At 39.9% G+C, this 18574-nt stretch overlaps 1 protein-coding gene across 1 annotated transcript in view; it reads left to right on the top strand.

Annotated features, from left to right (window-relative positions):
- Nucleotides 1–18574, top strand: part of ZNF423 (zinc finger protein 423) — a 387723-nt gene that overhangs the window by 43857 nt on the left and 325292 nt on the right. The window contains exon 2 of the mRNA XM_089689472.1: nt 8653–8706. Coding sequence (XP_089545598.1) covers nt 8653–8706 — 54 coding nt within the window. The remainder of the gene's footprint in view (nt 1–8652; nt 8707–18574) is intronic.

The following is an 18574-nucleotide window of genomic DNA, read 5'->3' as shown; positions in this document are numbered from 1 at the left end:
CGTTTCGTGAGAAATACATGATTTCCTGGAGAAATATCAAGGGTGCCAACAATTTCGGCCATGACTGTATATGCATACCTGTGATACTCCAAACTGGACTAATGTAAGTATCCAATAAAATTCATACCTGGAGTTCAGCTTTAAACAAATTCACAAGAAATGGATTATCCCATTATCTTGGCACAGGAAACTTTCTTTGATTAGTCCACAGCAGCAGGAATAAATGTTCTTACAAATTTAACAGTAACTTTAGCACTTTCTCAGAGTACACTCTTTGATAAAGAACTACTTAGAACGTAAAATGGATAAGAGCATGTATTCCCGCTGGTGTGAATTATTACAGAAGTTTCCTACATTCCGATAGTGCTTCTTTCTATAGTAATAAATGCTTTTAAGTCCAATGCTAAGAACGTAAGTGCCCTATCTTTTTTCTACCCCTTCTACTAGACAGGTCAGTGAATCTTGCCACCCAGGTAGAAGGAACTGCAGGTGACAAGACCTCAGGTGCTCAGTATGGATATAAATGTGGAACCAGGGATATGGGGGCATGGTGTCGGTGATATTTTTACAACACTCTCATCTCACCATCTTCAATTTGGATTCCTTTTAAGTGGAGTCCTTCTCATTCCTGTGTGAATCTTCAAAAACCAATTCTGGTTTCATTGCTCCATGGATACTGATCTATTAATAACCTAATCCATGTTTTCACAAGTTGCTATAGAATCTGTTTTCTGCCATATTTGTCTCTACTCTGATTCATAGAGCATGATTTGTTGTTGCTCTTATTATTAGGACTGTCTCTAAAGACTATTTCCCCAGATACTTGGGTCCTACGCAGGTAGCCTGTCACCTGGGACTTACTTGGCTTTAAAACCCTTTTTTTTCCTTGGTTACAAGTCTTGATCAGTCATGTCTGCATAAAATAACTCTCTGTGGGACATCTTTCCCTATCAGCTGTAATTCCTTGTGGTAGGTGCTAAGATATGAATGTTTGTTTCATTAAGTCATTGCCGGTGGTAGGAAGTGCACTGCAAACACCTGTTGTGATGACTACAGAATAAGTGGGAGATATTGGCTGTGTAGGAGACCACAGAGAAGTCAGTGGGCAGATCTGCTTATATGTAAGTTGCATTCCGTAACTGTACTATTCTTTATAGAATTACATTATATAAGGTATTTTGTATAGAAGGAATAAAAATGAAGATTGGTTTAAAAGCAGCAGGTGGCCATTGTGTACTTTTCTGGTGTTAGATAAAATGAGAGGTGTCCATTGGGCTCCACTGAAAAGAATGTTGTTTTTCCCTGTTACACAATTTTGTAAATTCTACCCTTTATTTGTGCCAGTTTGCAGCCCTAAGTGAACAGTAATTTTGATGAGACAGACTTAAGTAATGTACATTTTTATAGTTGGGACAAGTATTATATTTTCATCCGAATGAGTACAGTGGACCTCAAATGGTATTTTAGCTTTCTCGGAAAAAATGTGCATAATATTGCCTAAATAGGAGAGCCACCCATGTATTTCCCAATATATATGTAACATTTTCTGGAGCTTATTGAAGCGGAATACATAAAGTTGGGAGCCTGAGGGCAGATTTTCCTGCATGCAGCCAACTTCCTCTATGTAGTGACAGTGAAAGGACACTGTAGATTGCCTTTAGCTGAAAATAACTGATGTTAAGCTGCATTAATATGAGCATAACAGTTGTAAATACAATGTGAGATGTGTCATTCTGTATATGAATGTGAGCTATTGGTTGAACATGTGGGAAGATTAGTAGCTCAAGGATTACATAATGAAGCCAGTCAGATCAATTTTTTCCCTTATACATGAAGAAGCTGAAACATTAGTATTGTTTCGTTCCCTTTTTTGTTGCGTGCTGGTGCTGTCACTCACACTGTCTAATTATATAATTAGTCCCCAGCATATATTTGTACAGAGCTCTTAGTGCAAATGAACTGGAAAGGTATAAATACACTAGACTGGCTCTCACATCCATTTTGCACAGATTTTGTTAGTTTTCACATGACATGCAAAGTATTAGGTACTTACCTTTTGAAGGAAGGTACTATTTTCTGATACCTGTGCTACTTGCTTGTTCAGGAGCTGTAATGCTGCACTGGAAGCAGTATCACCACCACCATTTAAGAATTTTACTTCGGAACAGATTCAATTTGGTTTTCCGTGACCAAATCTGCTTAGCACATGTTGATTATTCTTTTTCTGAGTCATCTGTTCAGGCACAGCCATATTTAATATGTCTTGCTTATTTGTATAGGCTGTATGCATAGAAGAGCAGTGGGTGTTAATCATTCTATAGATTAATTTCCATTTATGTAGAACTATTAAGCTGGCCATATGCGCAATTTTCAGCCACTTTCTCAAGAATGATCAAAAGAACAAGGCAGCACCTGCAGCAGTTTCAGTCATTTCAAGGGTTAAGTCAAAACTGATGGTGGTAGGTTCCTTGATCAGTTTGCTAATTTTTGTAGTCTAAAACTGTGCAAAAGCGGGTAAAATTGTATGAAAATATTTGTGTTTGGCTGCATTGATGCCTAGAGAGAAGTTGATGGCAATTGAAAATGGTTTCCAATGTATATAGCGAGGCAACATACACACTATTGCATGAGAAAGATAATTTAGTGTTTCTTTGTGTTTTCTGAGTGCACTATGCTCATGGATAGTCCAATGCAGCAAACCATGTTTGACCATTTTAACACCTGAAAGATGCATATGCTTTCACATCTGCAGTGAAAGGTTAAAAAACCCAACTATGTGCTTGCTATAGGTTTGGTATATGTTCCCATTCATACAGCATGTCTGTATTTATTAACATGTAGATGTTTCTCAGGAGAATGTGCCATAGCTGACTGCAAGGTTTTTTCTAACAAAGTTAGAGTGAGCCTGTCCCAGGTCTGTCTTAGCATACAGTGCAAGAATCCCAGCCTCTATACTTATAACCCTTTTTAGGACAGACAGGGAGAGATTTACTAAAACTGGAGTGTGCAAAATCTGGTGCAGCTCTGCATAGTAACCAATCCGCTTACAGGTTTTATTGTCAAAGCTTAATTGAGCAAGCTGAAGTTAGAAGCTGATTGGCTACCATGTACAGCTACACCAGAGTCTGAGTGCTCCAGTTTTAGTAAATTCTCCCCAATATGTTCAAACCTAATTACAATTGATAATGAAGATCTGCCTTTACAGTACAGACAGAATTAATTGTGGCAAACACAGCTACCCAGCCCTCTCATCAACAAAGTGATGTACCTAGGATTTTTCCTTGCTGAAGGGTCTAGAATAGAGCATCTAGGAAAACAAATGTAAACTGCAATCTGTAATTGTTTTTAAATTATACTATGGATGGGAATATGTTACAAATTCATGTTATCCCAATATGGATAGAAAAGTGGAAATACACTTTAAGAAGTGATCAGGCAAAGGCTTTCTGTTGGTGCAGTGCTACTTTTGAGTAGTAGAGAAAGGAATTTTTGAAGCGAGCTGCAATTTTTTTGGAAACCTGTTATGTACTACTTTGCTGTGTGTGGCAAAGTTGATAAATGTTTTTTTTTTTTACCAAAAATCAATTTGTATAAAATCAAATCAATTTGCAAAATGACAAATATTGCAGTTTTTAGTATGTTTCACAATGCAGTTCTGTGTATAAGTTGGCTTGGAAGAAGCCAATGGAAAAAGAGCTAATCTTAAAGTTGGCCGTGTGTCATTTGCTTCCAGAGATTTTGTCTTCTCGTTAGGACGCATTTCCTCTCAGGACAGGATCTGCTAAATACATTTCCGCCATGTGCATCCTGTAGCTTTTCATCTGCTTCTGCTCTTTTTCTGAGCAAAGTCAGTGACGGGAACTGTTTTCAGGATTGTTTTGCAGCAGAAACCGGTTTAAATTGCATTCAGGTTGATATTATAATACTCCCTAACATCTCAGGTTACATTCATTTTCTGTTTGTAGCTGGGTTTAAACTGAAAAAAAAAATCTGATTTCCTTTTCATGGTATGGAGATGCTTGTAAATGTTGTAATCTTTTGGCATGTGTAACGCTGTACATCTTTCTACATCTTCATGCATCTTTTTTTACATATTATTTGTCATTTACACTTGCAGCAACGCATGCTAAAATGTGCGTTTTATTGCGGTGCATGGCAGCGCATCTTTACTGTGTATTAACAGAGATACGAAAATAAGTTGAGATGCCAAAACGTTTTTGTTCCCCTAGCATGACTGACCTCACTAATCTTTTTATGCACGTGCATCTAATTTATGTGCCCTTCATACTTGTGTGCTTAAATGTGCATTTCTGCAGCCCCTGTGTTTGCATATTATGAATGGCACCCTAATGTTTTGTACAGCAGAGCCCAGCACACAGCAATGGAAAATGACGTTCTTATGTGTTGCAAAAAAAGGTTGCTTTGATCCAGGTGTGTTGACAGCCAATTCATAATAAATGGGCTGCCTTAATGCAACACACATGCCATAACATGCATTAACGTTCAGCAATGTGAATTAGCCCTCAATATGTTATACAAGTCCTATATACATGGGGCTATGTTCAGAAAAGCCTACATACATAGCTAGTGTGATACTAAGCTGCATTAACCCACTGATTGTGCCTGCATCAGAGTTGTTGGCATTTTGCTATAACCCTTTGAATATGTGCATGCTTTTAAAGGGCTTGATTTATGAGTCGTTTTATACCTAATATAATGATAATTCGGCCATGTGTGGGGAGCAAATAACCACTCCATCTGCTCAAGATGATCTTTGATTTCAAATTGGTGGGTTAAAGATATGATGCAATGTATATGTGTTTATGTATATTTATAGTTTTTTTCCCCATTCACTTAAACACAAAGCTTAAAAAAAACACGATTCTTTTAAAAGTCTCCAAACTTCCCTCCTCTGCCTTTAATTTTCTAGATGAGGTCCAGCTGGTCCTATGCTCTCTATGACATCGCTTGTCCGATATCTTAGGTTGATTACACTCTGCTCCCTGCTGCTCTTGAACAGCAATAGCCTTGATTTCTGCTCTTGTATTATTAGAGCAATTAGTCCCTGTGCATGGAAGAGTCCGCTTCTTCACTCTAGCCACTTAGAGGTGCAGACCATCGAACTTTTTTCTTTTTTAATGTGTATATTTGCATCCATTGTAGCACATCAACATGCGTTTTAACCATTTCTGGTTATTGAAGAACCATTCATATAGGGAAAAGATGTAAAACTGTTTAAATCATATTTTTTTATCTGACATTTCTTTGTACCAAGTCACCTTATACCATTTGAAAACTGAAGGAATGCATTTCCTTCTATGGAAGCTGGTAGGAAAAAGGGACATGGACTTATTTACACTAATGGGAAGAAGAGTGCCCAGAGAAATACCAATAAATAAACTTGCCACCAGCATAGGGACATTAAACTTTGCATGCAATGAAAATGTGCATTAAATGAGATTACCTTCTTTAAAAACTGCATGCCAAAATAATTGGTAGGCCCATATTTCTTTTTAAAAAAATGACCTTACCTACAGAGCAATTTTATTGGTCAGGGACCCAACCCTCTTGGTCATTGAGCATATAACTTGAACTGTCTTTATCTCTTCTACTGATCGTAGGTTATATTTGCCCCGGTTTATGACAAGTTTAGTTCAGTGTTAATTTCCTCATTCACTGTTGTGTATTTTTTCCTTATTTTCAGTGGTTCAGCATTGTACGTTTTATAAAATTATGCAGTAAGTGTAATGGGTGTGTTACCAGTGCAAGAGCTATTTAGCATCCACTTTTTCTATATTCTTGTACTAGAAAAATGACTGCTGGAACAAGCTTGTAATGAGCAACAGAGACCCTTTAATAAAATGAGAAGATCTAGGTTTACACATGGGCAGTTGTTGCTTGGCATGCTATTCCAATGTGATGCACTTGAAATGTTTCTTGTAAGAGAGAATGCACTGATTTTAACAAGTGATATTCTAGTTTTTTTTTTTATTATTTTCATTTCTTTAATTTAATATTAGATTTATTAACATTTAAATAGAATAACTATCCTTTGTGAGCCTAATGCTCAAGTAACTGTATTAGTTTCACTGCAGATGTTAAAGCTTTACAAAATATTTTTGGTTGGATTAAAATGGTTGTACACCTCTGAAATGAAAAATGAGCAAGGCATATCCATCTATAGTGTGTACTAGCCTCAATCCAAAGCACCAAGTGTGGTTCCCACCTTTCCTCCAGCACACGGAAGGTGATTGACAGCCTCAGATGTGCATGTTTCCCTATAAGATTGTGTAGAGGAAGGTGTGTTCATTCCCTTCAGTCTGGTCTCAGATTACACTTCGCTCTCCCCTTTATGGTGTGCAGTGTGTGACTTCTAATCCCTGCCCTCTGGAGCCCAAACATGTTGTGTAAAATGTGTGCTTTTTGAAGCTGTAAGCCTGAGTTCACACTGATGCGGTCACAATTGCACCCCGTTCATGCGAACTGCTGCGACGGTGTATGTTAAGTTAACAACACCTCAAAATCGGTTCGCAAAACGTGGTGTGATGTACGGAATTGAATCACATGGGTGGGTATACCTATGCGATCCAATTCTAGTGCGGACCAAAGAAAGGGTCCTGCACCTTTTTTGGTGCGGATGCTGTGCGATTTGAGCCATACAAAATGTATGGCTCAAATCGCATCGCACATAATTTGCATGTGATTTGCACAGGAATGCAGTATGGTTCCTGTGCGAATCACATGGGATATGCCTCACCGCATCAGTGTGAACCCAAGCTCAAGGAGAGAAGACTGCAGATAAGCAGGTACAAATTGTAGGAGGATTTGTGTCATCTCTGTGAGGTCAGTTACTTCAATGGGTATACTATATGTAAGAGTTCTCTGTAAGCGTTTTCTGTAGGTCAGCATCATTCGCCCGTTGTCAATCTTATCTGCCTTTCATTATTACAATTTTGACATGTAAAAGAAACATGGCAACTTACGCAGTGAAAATTAGAAATGGTATACTAATTTATTTTGGGAGGAATTGAATGAAAACATTCTTGTTGGCTTCTTGAAGAATATTATTTCAGGCATATATAACTGAGACTGTAAATTTATCAGTGTTTTGAGCATTGCCATGATCATTTTGCCAATCGTATAGCTAATGTGTTTGATTGTGGATGAATAAGGTATTTTGGTGTGTTGTACCCAAACCGTATCTAACTATGGTTGCAGTCTAAGGAAGAGGGATTGTGGTCAATAAGTGTAACTGGGGGGCAAAAAAGTTTACTAGCAACAATTCTCCATATCATTTTCAGTGTTAACTATTTGACTTCCAGATGCTGTTGTAGACAGCAGCGATTTATTCCAGCGCTATTTGAAACCATCATCTGAACTTAGCGGCTGCTGAAAGGTCATCTAATCTATATTCAGTTGGACAAAACCCCATCAGCGAGGTACCAGTGATGTGACAGGACATGTAGTTGTCGTGTACATCTCAGGTGTAGATAAAGGGTAAGCAGATTTTCTCAGCCGACATTGCCTGGACCCTGGGGCATGGTCCCTACATCCAGCAACATAGTAACCATAGATGATGAATCCGCTAATCTTTTCTTGGCTTATCACTGATGGGGACTATAGTTGTCCCCCAACTTTGATCAAGGATTCATTCAAGGTACAGTAGATTTTGATTAAGAAAATTTGCATACAGTATGTATGGAAGATGCTAGCTAGGCAGTATTTCAACACTCTGCATGCACATCCAATTTCATTTTCTGTAGATTGTATAACTTGGTCATGCTAGCCCTTATTAACTGCTTGGTATGTTGACACTATGTACTTTCCACATATTGATTTACCCAGTCTATATTTGCTGTTCAGTCTGTGCTAGGCAATTTCTATTTATATACAACCTGTGTGTTTTAAAATGTGATTTGTGCAGTAGAAAACAATACCAGATTTGAGAGAATAAAGCTGGGTACACATGCTCCAAATATCGGCCGGTTCACCAGGAACTGGTTGACATTCTAACCATGTTTACAGCTGTCCTTCCATCAGATGCCGGTCTAAGGACCGACTTTTGAAAAAGGGACATAAACCAATATCTGATCAGCTAAAATAATCCAGTCAGCACCAGCAGCCAATGGCAGGGGCACAGAGGGAGAGATCGCTGTACTAACATCGCTGTACTAACAACCCAGCTGGGTTGAACAAAGAAACAAAAAACAAAATGTGTGTACCAGGCTTTACACTTCAAGGTGTGTCTAAAAAATATACAACTTGTTCATTTGATTGGTTTGTCATCTATATAGGGGCAATGATCATAGAGTGAAATCCAATGTAAATGACTTGTAGTGCTATGCTCAATCTGTATTTGAGTGTGATATACAGTGCCTTGAAAAAGTATTCATACCCCTTGAAATGTTCCACATTTTTCAGACCTTTATTTGTAAAACATTTTGAAAATCATTTATCATTTTCCTTCCACTTCACGATTATGTGGCATTTTGTGTTGGTCTATCACATAAAATGCCAATAAAATACATTTATGTTTTTGGTTGAAATATGACAAAATGTGGAAAATTCAAGGGGTATGAATACTTTTTCAAGGCACTGTATAATGATTTAAGTCCTGTATTCTGTTACTTATGTTTTGCTACTTTTTTTCAGTGGAGGATTCTGATGACTTCAGTTTGAATTGGGATGTCTCACTAAACCAAACAGGTACTGTCATCCAGGTCTTCTCATATGTCTGTATTTTATGTCTAAGTGTAACTCTGTTCCCATATTGTATGTGTGTGTTTTTAACAAATTTAGAACATTAAATACCTGATCACTGTCCATTGATACATGAATCGTTTTAGTTTATTATTTGTTTGATTCTAACCATAGTGCTGGCAACTGATTTAGGTGACTATAACTATAGGTAGTGTGAGCACAAAAGGTACTCCTATATTGAGTTTTTATAAATATCTGTTATTAAAGTGGTTCTATCCAGCCCCCCTTATACTTACCTGATCCCTGCCTCAAATCAGCGCTGTGCACAAGAGAAGAGGCACTCTCGGCTCTGTCCCTTCTCACTGGGCTGATTGATAGCACCGGTAGTCATTGGCTCCCTCTCCTGTCCTATGATGTGGGAATGGGGGTGGAGCCGAGCTATGCTGTCTGTGTCAATAGACGCAGATACCAAGTCTCGGGAGTGAGCCTGCACGTGTGCCCCCATTGAAAACAGCACTCCTGATAATTGCAGTGTTCCACTGCATACCTCTTAACTGTCTGTATTTCATGGTGAAGTAGTTGCAATTTCAAAAACATCTTCAAGAAGTAGAAATTAGCACACTGACATGATTCCTGGGAAGTACTGTCAGATAACAACGAAGGACAGCGAAAATATCCAAGTGTTGAAAGTAATATTAAAGCTTTCTTTTTTTCTTTTTTAATAAATTAACAAACCTGTCATATTTACCTGTTCTGTGCTATAGTTTTGCACAGAGCAGCCCTGATCCTCCTGATCTCCCAATGGCACTTCTGACTTCTCCCCTGAGTGCTCCCATAGCAAGCCATTTGCTATGGAGGCACTCCTGCCCGCTGCTCCCTCCTCACTGGCTGTGATTGACAGCAGTGGGAGCCAGTGGCTCCTACTGCTGTCTGAGCCAATGAGGACGCAGAGAGCCAAGAGAGCCTCTGCTCTCATGCCTTCTGCTGAAGGGACATGCTGGAAAACGTTTATCACTCAGTGGCTTCAGCCACTGATCATTGTATTCTGACAGCAGTGGAAGCCACTATCAGAATACAATGTCCTGGCTGGGAGGTGGGGGGATTTTCCCTGTCCACCTTACTTATGTGGTTAGAGGAATCTATTCTGTTTTTTTAGCTCACTGGCTGAATTATAAAAAATGCTAACCATCTATTTCCAGCTTTAGGGTTACATCCACATTAATCCAAGAGCTTCTTCTGGATCCAGTACTTGTGTGAATGTAGCATTTAATGTTATTACTCAACATGGATGAATTCACGTCCGTATTCTTTAGGGCTCAAGCACACTGGGCTTAAAAACACATCACTTTTACAGCCATTGTTTTCATTGTTTTTTTCCCTGGCTGTTCACACACCTTTGTGTTAACTTATGTGTCGATGCACACACAGGCATTTACAGGTATATTAGAAGAGGAGCGTTTATAGGCAAAAAAGAAATCCATCATCAGCGCATTCAGGAGAGGATCTTTTAGATAGAAAAAACTCTTTGCCTAAACTCTCTTAAACTCTAGACGCGTTTAGCACTTGAGCGCTGATTCCAATGGCCAGCATAAATTAATATTCTGGCTAGTGGAATCCATGAACACTTGGTCGCATGACGTGTCTGCAAAACGCATCTTTAGCAGCCTTTAGCTGCGTTTCTTCTGCCAGGAGACAAAGTGTTCAGGGGAGCTGAGCAAACAGCCCTCCCACCCACCTACCTCTGAGCACTGTCCCTTGGTTCCACCCCCTATCTACCTTCTAGTAGCTCCCATTTTAGAGAATACAGAACCAAGTATCCATTTGTGGCACCAAGTAATTTGTATGGAATTAGTTAATAATAACAAGAAAAGCAGTAAAATGTATCCTCTGCAGCCAGAAATAATAGATCCCGCCCAGCAACAATGGATTCCCTGCAACAAAATACCTTTCAGCAACAGCAGACCCTGGCCACAATACATACAATAGATCTCCCAGCAGCCAGCATCAATAGACCCTCCAGCAGCAAAGCAATTATAGACCCCTCCCTCAACAGTAGATCACTCGCAGCAACAATTGACCCCTGAAGAACATAAGACCCCTACAGCAAAAAAGATCCCCCAGTAACAATACCCCCCCAGAAACAATGGATTCCCTGCAACAAAATACCCCCCAGCAACAATAAATCCACCCCCAGCAATAATAGACCTTTGCCAGTGACAATATATCCCCCAGTAGTCAGCATCAGTAGACCCTCCAGCACACCTTGCCATTGCAGAAATGAGGTGCTGGAGGTTCCAGAACTGCGTTCCCCCACATTCCTGTTGAAAAATAAGCCCTGGCAGGAACATACAGTGTACTTAACTGTTCACATAGTAGAGACAAATTGAGCATGCTGTCATTTTTTGTCCATTTTTATTGATATGTTTTGCAGTAATAGCTGGTGATTGGAATTGCTTCGATGGTCTGGTTTATTTGCTTAATGTGCAGTTCTTTACTTTTGTTATTCTATTTTTCTATCTATGTAGACTGTCTGCTTTCCACTGTCTGTTATGCAGTCCCTCTGTGCAGGAGCTAACTGAGCATGTAAACGGTGTACTCACTCTCTCTTGCGTGACCCCCCCCCCTTTTTTTTTTCAAATGACTGAGATGGGCAAATTCCTTCTTATGTAGCTGCACTATTAAATTCTATTGAATGCACTATAAGTAAAGGCATACGTATATAATGTAGAGGAGAGCTTCAGATTCTTTTCACTTGTTCTAGAAAAGCTGTTTCCAACCAAGCATTCAGTGATGTGACACGATACTCTTACTTAGGAATATCGTTGTAACTGTATTACAACACAGATTACATGTAATAGGATTTGACAGGCATATTATTATTTTTTTCCTTAATCAAACCTTTACCAGCATAACAAATGAACATACTGTGTTTATCACTGTTTCAGGATCTGTGCAGGTTCCAACATGTGAAATGTCTGTCGCAGATCAGCCCTAGTTGAAACCTTTAAATTATTTCAAAGTATAGTCAATAGAAGAGAGGAGACTATGGAAATGCTTCCTTCTGCCTGCAGTAGACCAACATCTCAACCTAGGCAAAGTCATTAAGGATGGCTTTTTTCATGATAATAGGTGGAGCTTTTCTGGAAAAAAAAAAGATACTGTTGTATATTTAGTGACATGTCAGGAAGGTATTCATGCTACTTGTAAGATTACTGAAAGTCTATGCCACTTTAAAGCTGGCCTTAGATTACTCTATTTTTTTTTCTTGACCAGCCAATGGTCTTCACACAAGCAAGGTGGATGAAGAAATCCTTCCCACTGGGACATTGTATTCTAACAGTGGGACGCTCATCTGTCAGAATACACTGATCAGTGGCTGCAGTTGTTTGGCTGCCACTGGCTGTTCAAGAGAGATTTTTCAACAATTCCGTATCACAAAAGTCGATGTAACGATCAATTTTTGTTGAACAGGCATGGACACACTTGGATTGAAATTCAGCCGGTTAGGTAGGGATGGAATATTTCAATCCATCCATGGCCAACTGTAGTTGCTGCCAAAAATGCAGCAAGATTTTCCATTAGCTGGGACAGTAGCTGTATTCAGAAATTTCCATTTTCACACTTTTCAGAGAAATCTAATCGCGGTTTCATTATTGCCATTATCTAATTAAAAAGGTTCCTTAAGCATAATTAGTTTCAAGGCAGGTAAGCTCGTATTCTGCAGGAGAATGATCTGCCTCTACGAACATTATTTCTGTTGACTGCTGGAAATAAGAATTTCTCTGATAAAATGTAATTCCCCTTGGGGAAGAAAGGGGCACAGCATGGAGGACGGGGATAAATGTAATATGTTTTACCTCAGACCAAATTAAAGGATAAGTGCTCAATAAAATAAAGTGTACATCGTTTTTTTGCCTAGGCTAACTCACCCCACTCTCCACAGATGCATACTTACCTCGATCAGACTGCTCCGGTTCCTTCCTATCTTCATATTAAAGCACCATAGACGTCTATTTGACCATCTCTGATCATCTCCAGCCAAAAAGATGTCTATGGGCCACTAATGCACAGGAAGAGGAAAGGACAGCGAAAACTTTGACTGCTAAATCTAAACAGACAGTAGATCAGCTTCTCATTCTGGATAGCCTCTGCAATGGAAGTCCTCATGCACATGGGACGTTTTGATAATGCTGGTAACGGTAGCTGTGTAAAGTCACGTTAAAAACATGAGTTTTTTTTAGCGTGTTTGCATGGACACAGGCAGCAGGGCTTGGGAATGAGCCCACACAAGTGCCCCCCTTAGCAAGAGGCTTGCTAGGGGGAGTACTCAGCAGGGGGAGGCCAACAGGGGACCCCAGAAAAGGGGCATAGTAACATGGCCCACCCTAAGTATGGTGTGACATGTTACTAAAGGTGAACTTGTCCTTTAAAAGGTATTAGCTGTAATTGTTAGTCAAGTCTATCTAAATCAACTAGTACATCTAATGAAAACAAAATTCAATATAGTGCTACCAGTCTTTAGATTTGGGAGGAGTTGTTCTGTAGAACACAGTGATGAACTGGGCAGGGCTGATAACACTGCTTGGGATTTCAGTGCAGAGTGTGTACAGTAACTTACAAGCTTCCTCAATTTTTGACAGGATCAACAATTATTTTTTTCACTTCTCAACAGGGACGGACTGACAACTCATGGGGCCCCCGGGAAATATGGGATCATGGGGCCCCTGTGTCCTTGCCCACACTCAAAGCACACCCAAAAAAGCCTATAAAAAAGGTACCAGGGGCATTTCATGGGGCCCACTACTGACCCCAGGCCCCCAGGCAGTGTCCGAGTGCTGGAATGGTCAGTCCACCCCTGCTTCTCAAACAGATATAACAAAACACTTTTAATTGTGAAATTAATAGTCCAAAGGGAACAAACAAAAGAAGTTCATTGCTAGGATTTACAAATACTTTAACGTGGAAGTTCACTCTCTCAATCAACTATTTTTAATAACTATGCTGCTAGTATTAGTAAATAAATAGGAAAATAAATTGTATTTACTGTTTTCAAGCTTTTTAAAATTACATTTTAAAAAGGATGGATGGGGGAGTTTGCTTTGAATATTTAAAAAAAAATAAAAAAATAGTATTTTTGATTTGCAGCGTACTTCTGTTTTAAAGTGTTATTAAACCCAGGACCCTGCATTCAAAATATCTGGTCTCCCACAGTACACAGAACATGGAAATGCAATTATTTTCGTATATATAAACCGCTAAATACCTTCTATCATCCGCAGTATATAGCAGTCTTGTGACGTCTATCAGTGTCCAGAAGTGCACTGGCTTATCTTGTAGGAGGACTTTTCATTCTCCCCTGATTGTCTGTCTTATGAGGCTTCATAACCCCTGACCCTCTGTCTGGACAGCAGTGATTGGCCCATGTGCTGATCACATGTACCCTCCTAAAACCCCCCCAAAAAACTCTCTAGCAATACACACCAACCTGAGCATGTGCAACTTTCCCGCAAGGCTCTGATTTAGCAGCAGATTGGGGACAGTAGAAGAAGGGGAGGATCAGAGAAGACAGGATCAAACAGCCTTTTTACACAATGCAGAGGATTAACCCCTTAGGTTGCACAGTGAGTATAACAAGCATGCTTTTACTGTTGTGGGCTTAGTAACACTTTAAGTCAGATAAAACCAGTCATTTATTGTCAGAGGGAGGCCAGGAATGGCAGTCTGCATACTTTCTCATGGCTGTCACTTTAAAGCCTGCTTTGGGGTGCGTTGACATTATCCAAAATAATGGGCTGCCTAACTGTAACGCATGTTAATAAGCAGAATTTCGCACATTACCTCTACTGTGGTGAAACTACAATAGTTTGATGAAGCCTTAACAAAAATCTGACCTGCACATAATTGTTAGTCAGACATGCTTTTAGTTCTTCACAGTGGCTTTTGAATGTCCTCCTGAATATGCTGGGTAAGTACCATCTTTCACATGTTCCAAGGAGAAGAACACCCCAACACCCCAAAGTGATACGAGCCATGCTTCTCCTCCACAGGTCACCAAGGGACTGGGTGCAATGCTGTGGGATGCAGGGATAGGGAATGCCTGGGATTCATTACTGGGAAGTCTGTGGTTGTAAAGCAAATTTAGCGGCTCTCTGGGTGGTCCTGAAGGGCATTGTAATACACTAGAAGAATGAACTGGCATCTTCCATAACCTGCAGATTTGTGTATATAAATATTTTTAACATATTTTATATTTGAAGATGTTGAATGTTGTGTTCTAGAGAAGGCTGAATGTGTCCTGAATAATAATATATGTACCTGGCAAAGGAGATGATCCCAGACCGCCAAGGCAGACAGAGCCATTTATCAGTATGCAGTCACTGCTTAGTTACTATTCCATGCAGACTAGGCCATTTTTACTAAGCCCTTCTAAATTTCCCTTCTTCTGAACACAGCAAATTGGTATTCAATTGCCAATGATCAGGGTTTAAAATCTAATTGTATGTTTTTTTTTGTCTGTGGCCCTTGTATCACAGGACCAACAACAATATCTCTTGTGCCGTTTGAATAAAGAACAGTAGCTTCTATGGCCATGTGTTAGGTCTCACCTGCCCAGCGGATTAGGCCAGTTATTCCAATATCTATGACTGGACAGAAATGCACATAAAATAGTAACAACAAAAATGAATGAGGTGTTGAGTAGTGTATAAATTGACGTTTTTTTTTTTGTACTGAATAGATGAATGTGCTGGCCTAATGTTGCCTAGTTAATTTATCATGGGCTGTCACGGACCTTTGCCCTGATAGAATGGAGCTGGAATTGAGGCCAGCTATGGAACAAGAGCCACAGGAGTGTCCAGTAGGTGCTTGTGAAATGAGAGGAGAGGTGTGCTGGCCGCCTCTGTGGAAACTGTACGGCTGGGAGCCAAAGGCAACATTGAGAAGACTGTGAGCAGGCGCTGCTGAGCAGAGGCATCCAGATGCACTTTGGGCAGGGGACATGAGTGCCAAGCAGAAGTGGTTTTCATTCTTTTCTTTTTTTTCTTTTACTACACTGCAATGTTAAGTGCATTTTTTTAAAGAAATCTCCCTCTACATGAGCCTGCTTTTTTTTTTCATTATCTGTTTTATCACACTGGGGCTGGAATCATTGTAACTAATTACTGGCTAAAATTATTAGCCTTAGAATGTGCATTTTTAAAAGAACCCTAAAGTATTTTTTCACATTTGCACTCAGATTTGACAACCAAAATGTTTATTATGCATTGGCATTCATACAGCTTACCTAAAAATAATAAAAAAAAATGTTCTTATGTCTATAATTGTTTTTTTGGAGCAGGTTTATTCATAGGACACTATAGGTAGCTTCTATTGCTTAGAATAGACAGCAGTGTGGAAATAGGGGTCAAAGTTAGGTTTTTGTAAAGTACTTTAATATACAATGTACCGCCCAAGCCTTGAGATCTTTAATCTTTATTAGGACAGGCAGTGTGCGCATCTAGTTTACAACTAACAATGAGATCTGGTGGCACAGTACAAACATGATAAATCATGGTAAACTATAACTTCACAACACCCTTGTTATCATTACAGAGAAGGGGAAAACTAACATTTTCTTCTGCACATCAAAAAGTTAGCAGCAATTTTTAAATATTTTTTTTGCGTTATGCTATGTGAATGGGGAAGTGTGAAATATATAAAGTAGGCGATAACCTAATTTAGCTTCAAAAGTGGAAATACATTTTAACCCTTAAGGCCCCCCCCATGGTAGCCCTTTATTGGGACTTAATGCTAGAAAGCATGAATTTCCTGATCACATGGTCACTGATTGGCTCACTGTGGTCACATGATTGGGAACCTGTCTCACCAGCTTCCAATGATAAAAATAGACTGGGAGCTGTCTGTGAGCGTGCTGTCAGCACAGATACCTCAGACTCCCATGGACACATACTGTATGTGTGGCTTGTGGGTGTTAAAGTGGTTTTATAGCCTGAAGGTTTTTTAACTTAATGCATTCTCTTCATTAAGGTGAAAAACCTTCAGTTTGCAGCTCCCAACTCCCCTTTATACTTACCTGAGCCTGATCTTGATCCAGAGCTGTGCATGAGAGCAGAGGCTCTCTCTTCTCTCTCCCTCCTCATTGGCTCAAACACAGACACGCTACTGTCAACCACAGCCAGTGAGGAGGGAGCGGGGTGTGGGACCAAGCCACACTCTGTGGTTCTATGGACACACAGAGCTTGAGAGGGAGCGAGGACGCACGAGTGCAAGAGGCTTGCTGGGGGGGTCTCGGGAGGGGGGAAAAGACAGGAACATTGGTGAGGGACCCAAGAAGAGGATTGGGGCTGCTCTGTGAAAAACAGCATGTGTACACCCCTGGCTACTTCCTTTGTAGCTAAAGGGGGAGTGAGTTGGGGCAGTAGAAATGCAGCTTAACTGCATGGATGTACCACCCCCCAAATGTTCTTGTGAAGGAGCTCCACGTATGTATAAATAACCCATCTTCTGCAGAAAAGGAAGATAGAAGCTGACCAGGGATGCAGGTTTATATTTTGGCAGCTGAGCACATCCTATGGGATAGTGGAATAAAAGGAGGAGGAGTATAATAAAGCCCTAAAGTCTTGTTCTGTATTATCTTCTTATGATCTGGTATGTAGCAGCCTGACCTAAATGAAAGAAAGTTACAGCACAGCTAAAATTGCATATAGGCAACATGTGGCACCTTCTTTTATGCTCTATTAGTCTGCTTGGTCACATTTTCTTTGTTTTAGGATTTCTAGTTACTCTGATCGATAAAGCAATTATACAGGGAATATTATTGAAACTGCATTACTGATTAGCCTGTGGGTGGTTTTTGAATTTTTTTTTAACTGTAATGAGATTCTAATAGGAAACTGCCAGCACTGGTCATCTTAACTACCACTAAATGTCTCTGAACCTCCACATATAGCCAGCTGTTCAAGTATGCCAGCAGTAATCCCTAGTAAGAGGTACAGTGCAGGACTGAATCAAGTTCTGATTGCATTTCCAGCTCCACCCTTTCAGAAATGTGTGGTTGAACAGTTGATTTGTTTTCTTCTTAAGCCATGTACACGCAGGCTGAATATCGGACAGTTGAATAGAAACGTGCTGACATTCAGCCTGTGTGTATATCCTCCTGTTTGACACAAGCCAGCTGAACGGGCATGCTGCATTACCAGGATTCGATCAGCATCCAACCAGTACTGCCAGCCAATGGCTCACAATAGCTCAGCGGGGAGATTGCTGTACTAACGTTGGATAGTTAGTACAGCGAGCTCCTCCCAAGCTCTTTAGTTTTTTATTTTGTTTAGCTGCCGGGTTGAACAAAAAAAAAACTGATGGTGTCTACCCAGCATTACAGTGCCAACAAGCAATGCCAGGAGAGCGATGGACGGCAACATATTCTAAACTGCTATTTTAAAACTATTACTATAGAGGAAATGTGGACAAAGCTGTCAACCGTTATCTGTACTTGTGGCCAGGGCTGTTGTTAGAAACCACGGGGCCCCATACAGCCAACCTGACAGCCCTCCCAAATAAAACAAAGTTTACTATGCTTCAGTTATGAATGAACACTGTCCTGAACTCGCTCCCCGTACTCCCGGAGTCTATGGGAAGTTATTCAAGCAGATACCCTTCTCTGTGCACACAATAATAGATGGTTTTAATTGCCTGTACTTTATTGGCACATTGCAGATAAATGGTAAGACTATAAACAAGAAGATAACATACAATCACTATACAATAAACATCACAAACAAATGACACTCAATATAGCGAAGATCCTCTACTGTACAATTCTAGCTAAAATGGACATCAATTCCCTCCGATGCCGTCAGATGCAAAGAGTTACAGT

This window comes from Staurois parvus, unplaced genomic scaffold (genome assembly GCF_062004578.1).
Source record: "Staurois parvus isolate SC_StPar_1 unplaced genomic scaffold, SC_StPar_1.0 ptg000476l, whole genome shotgun sequence".
Taxonomy (NCBI): domain Eukaryota; kingdom Metazoa; phylum Chordata; class Amphibia; order Anura; family Ranidae; genus Staurois; species Staurois parvus.
The sequence above is the reverse complement of the archived record's forward strand: the minus strand, read 5'-3'. Positions and strand labels throughout refer to the sequence as shown.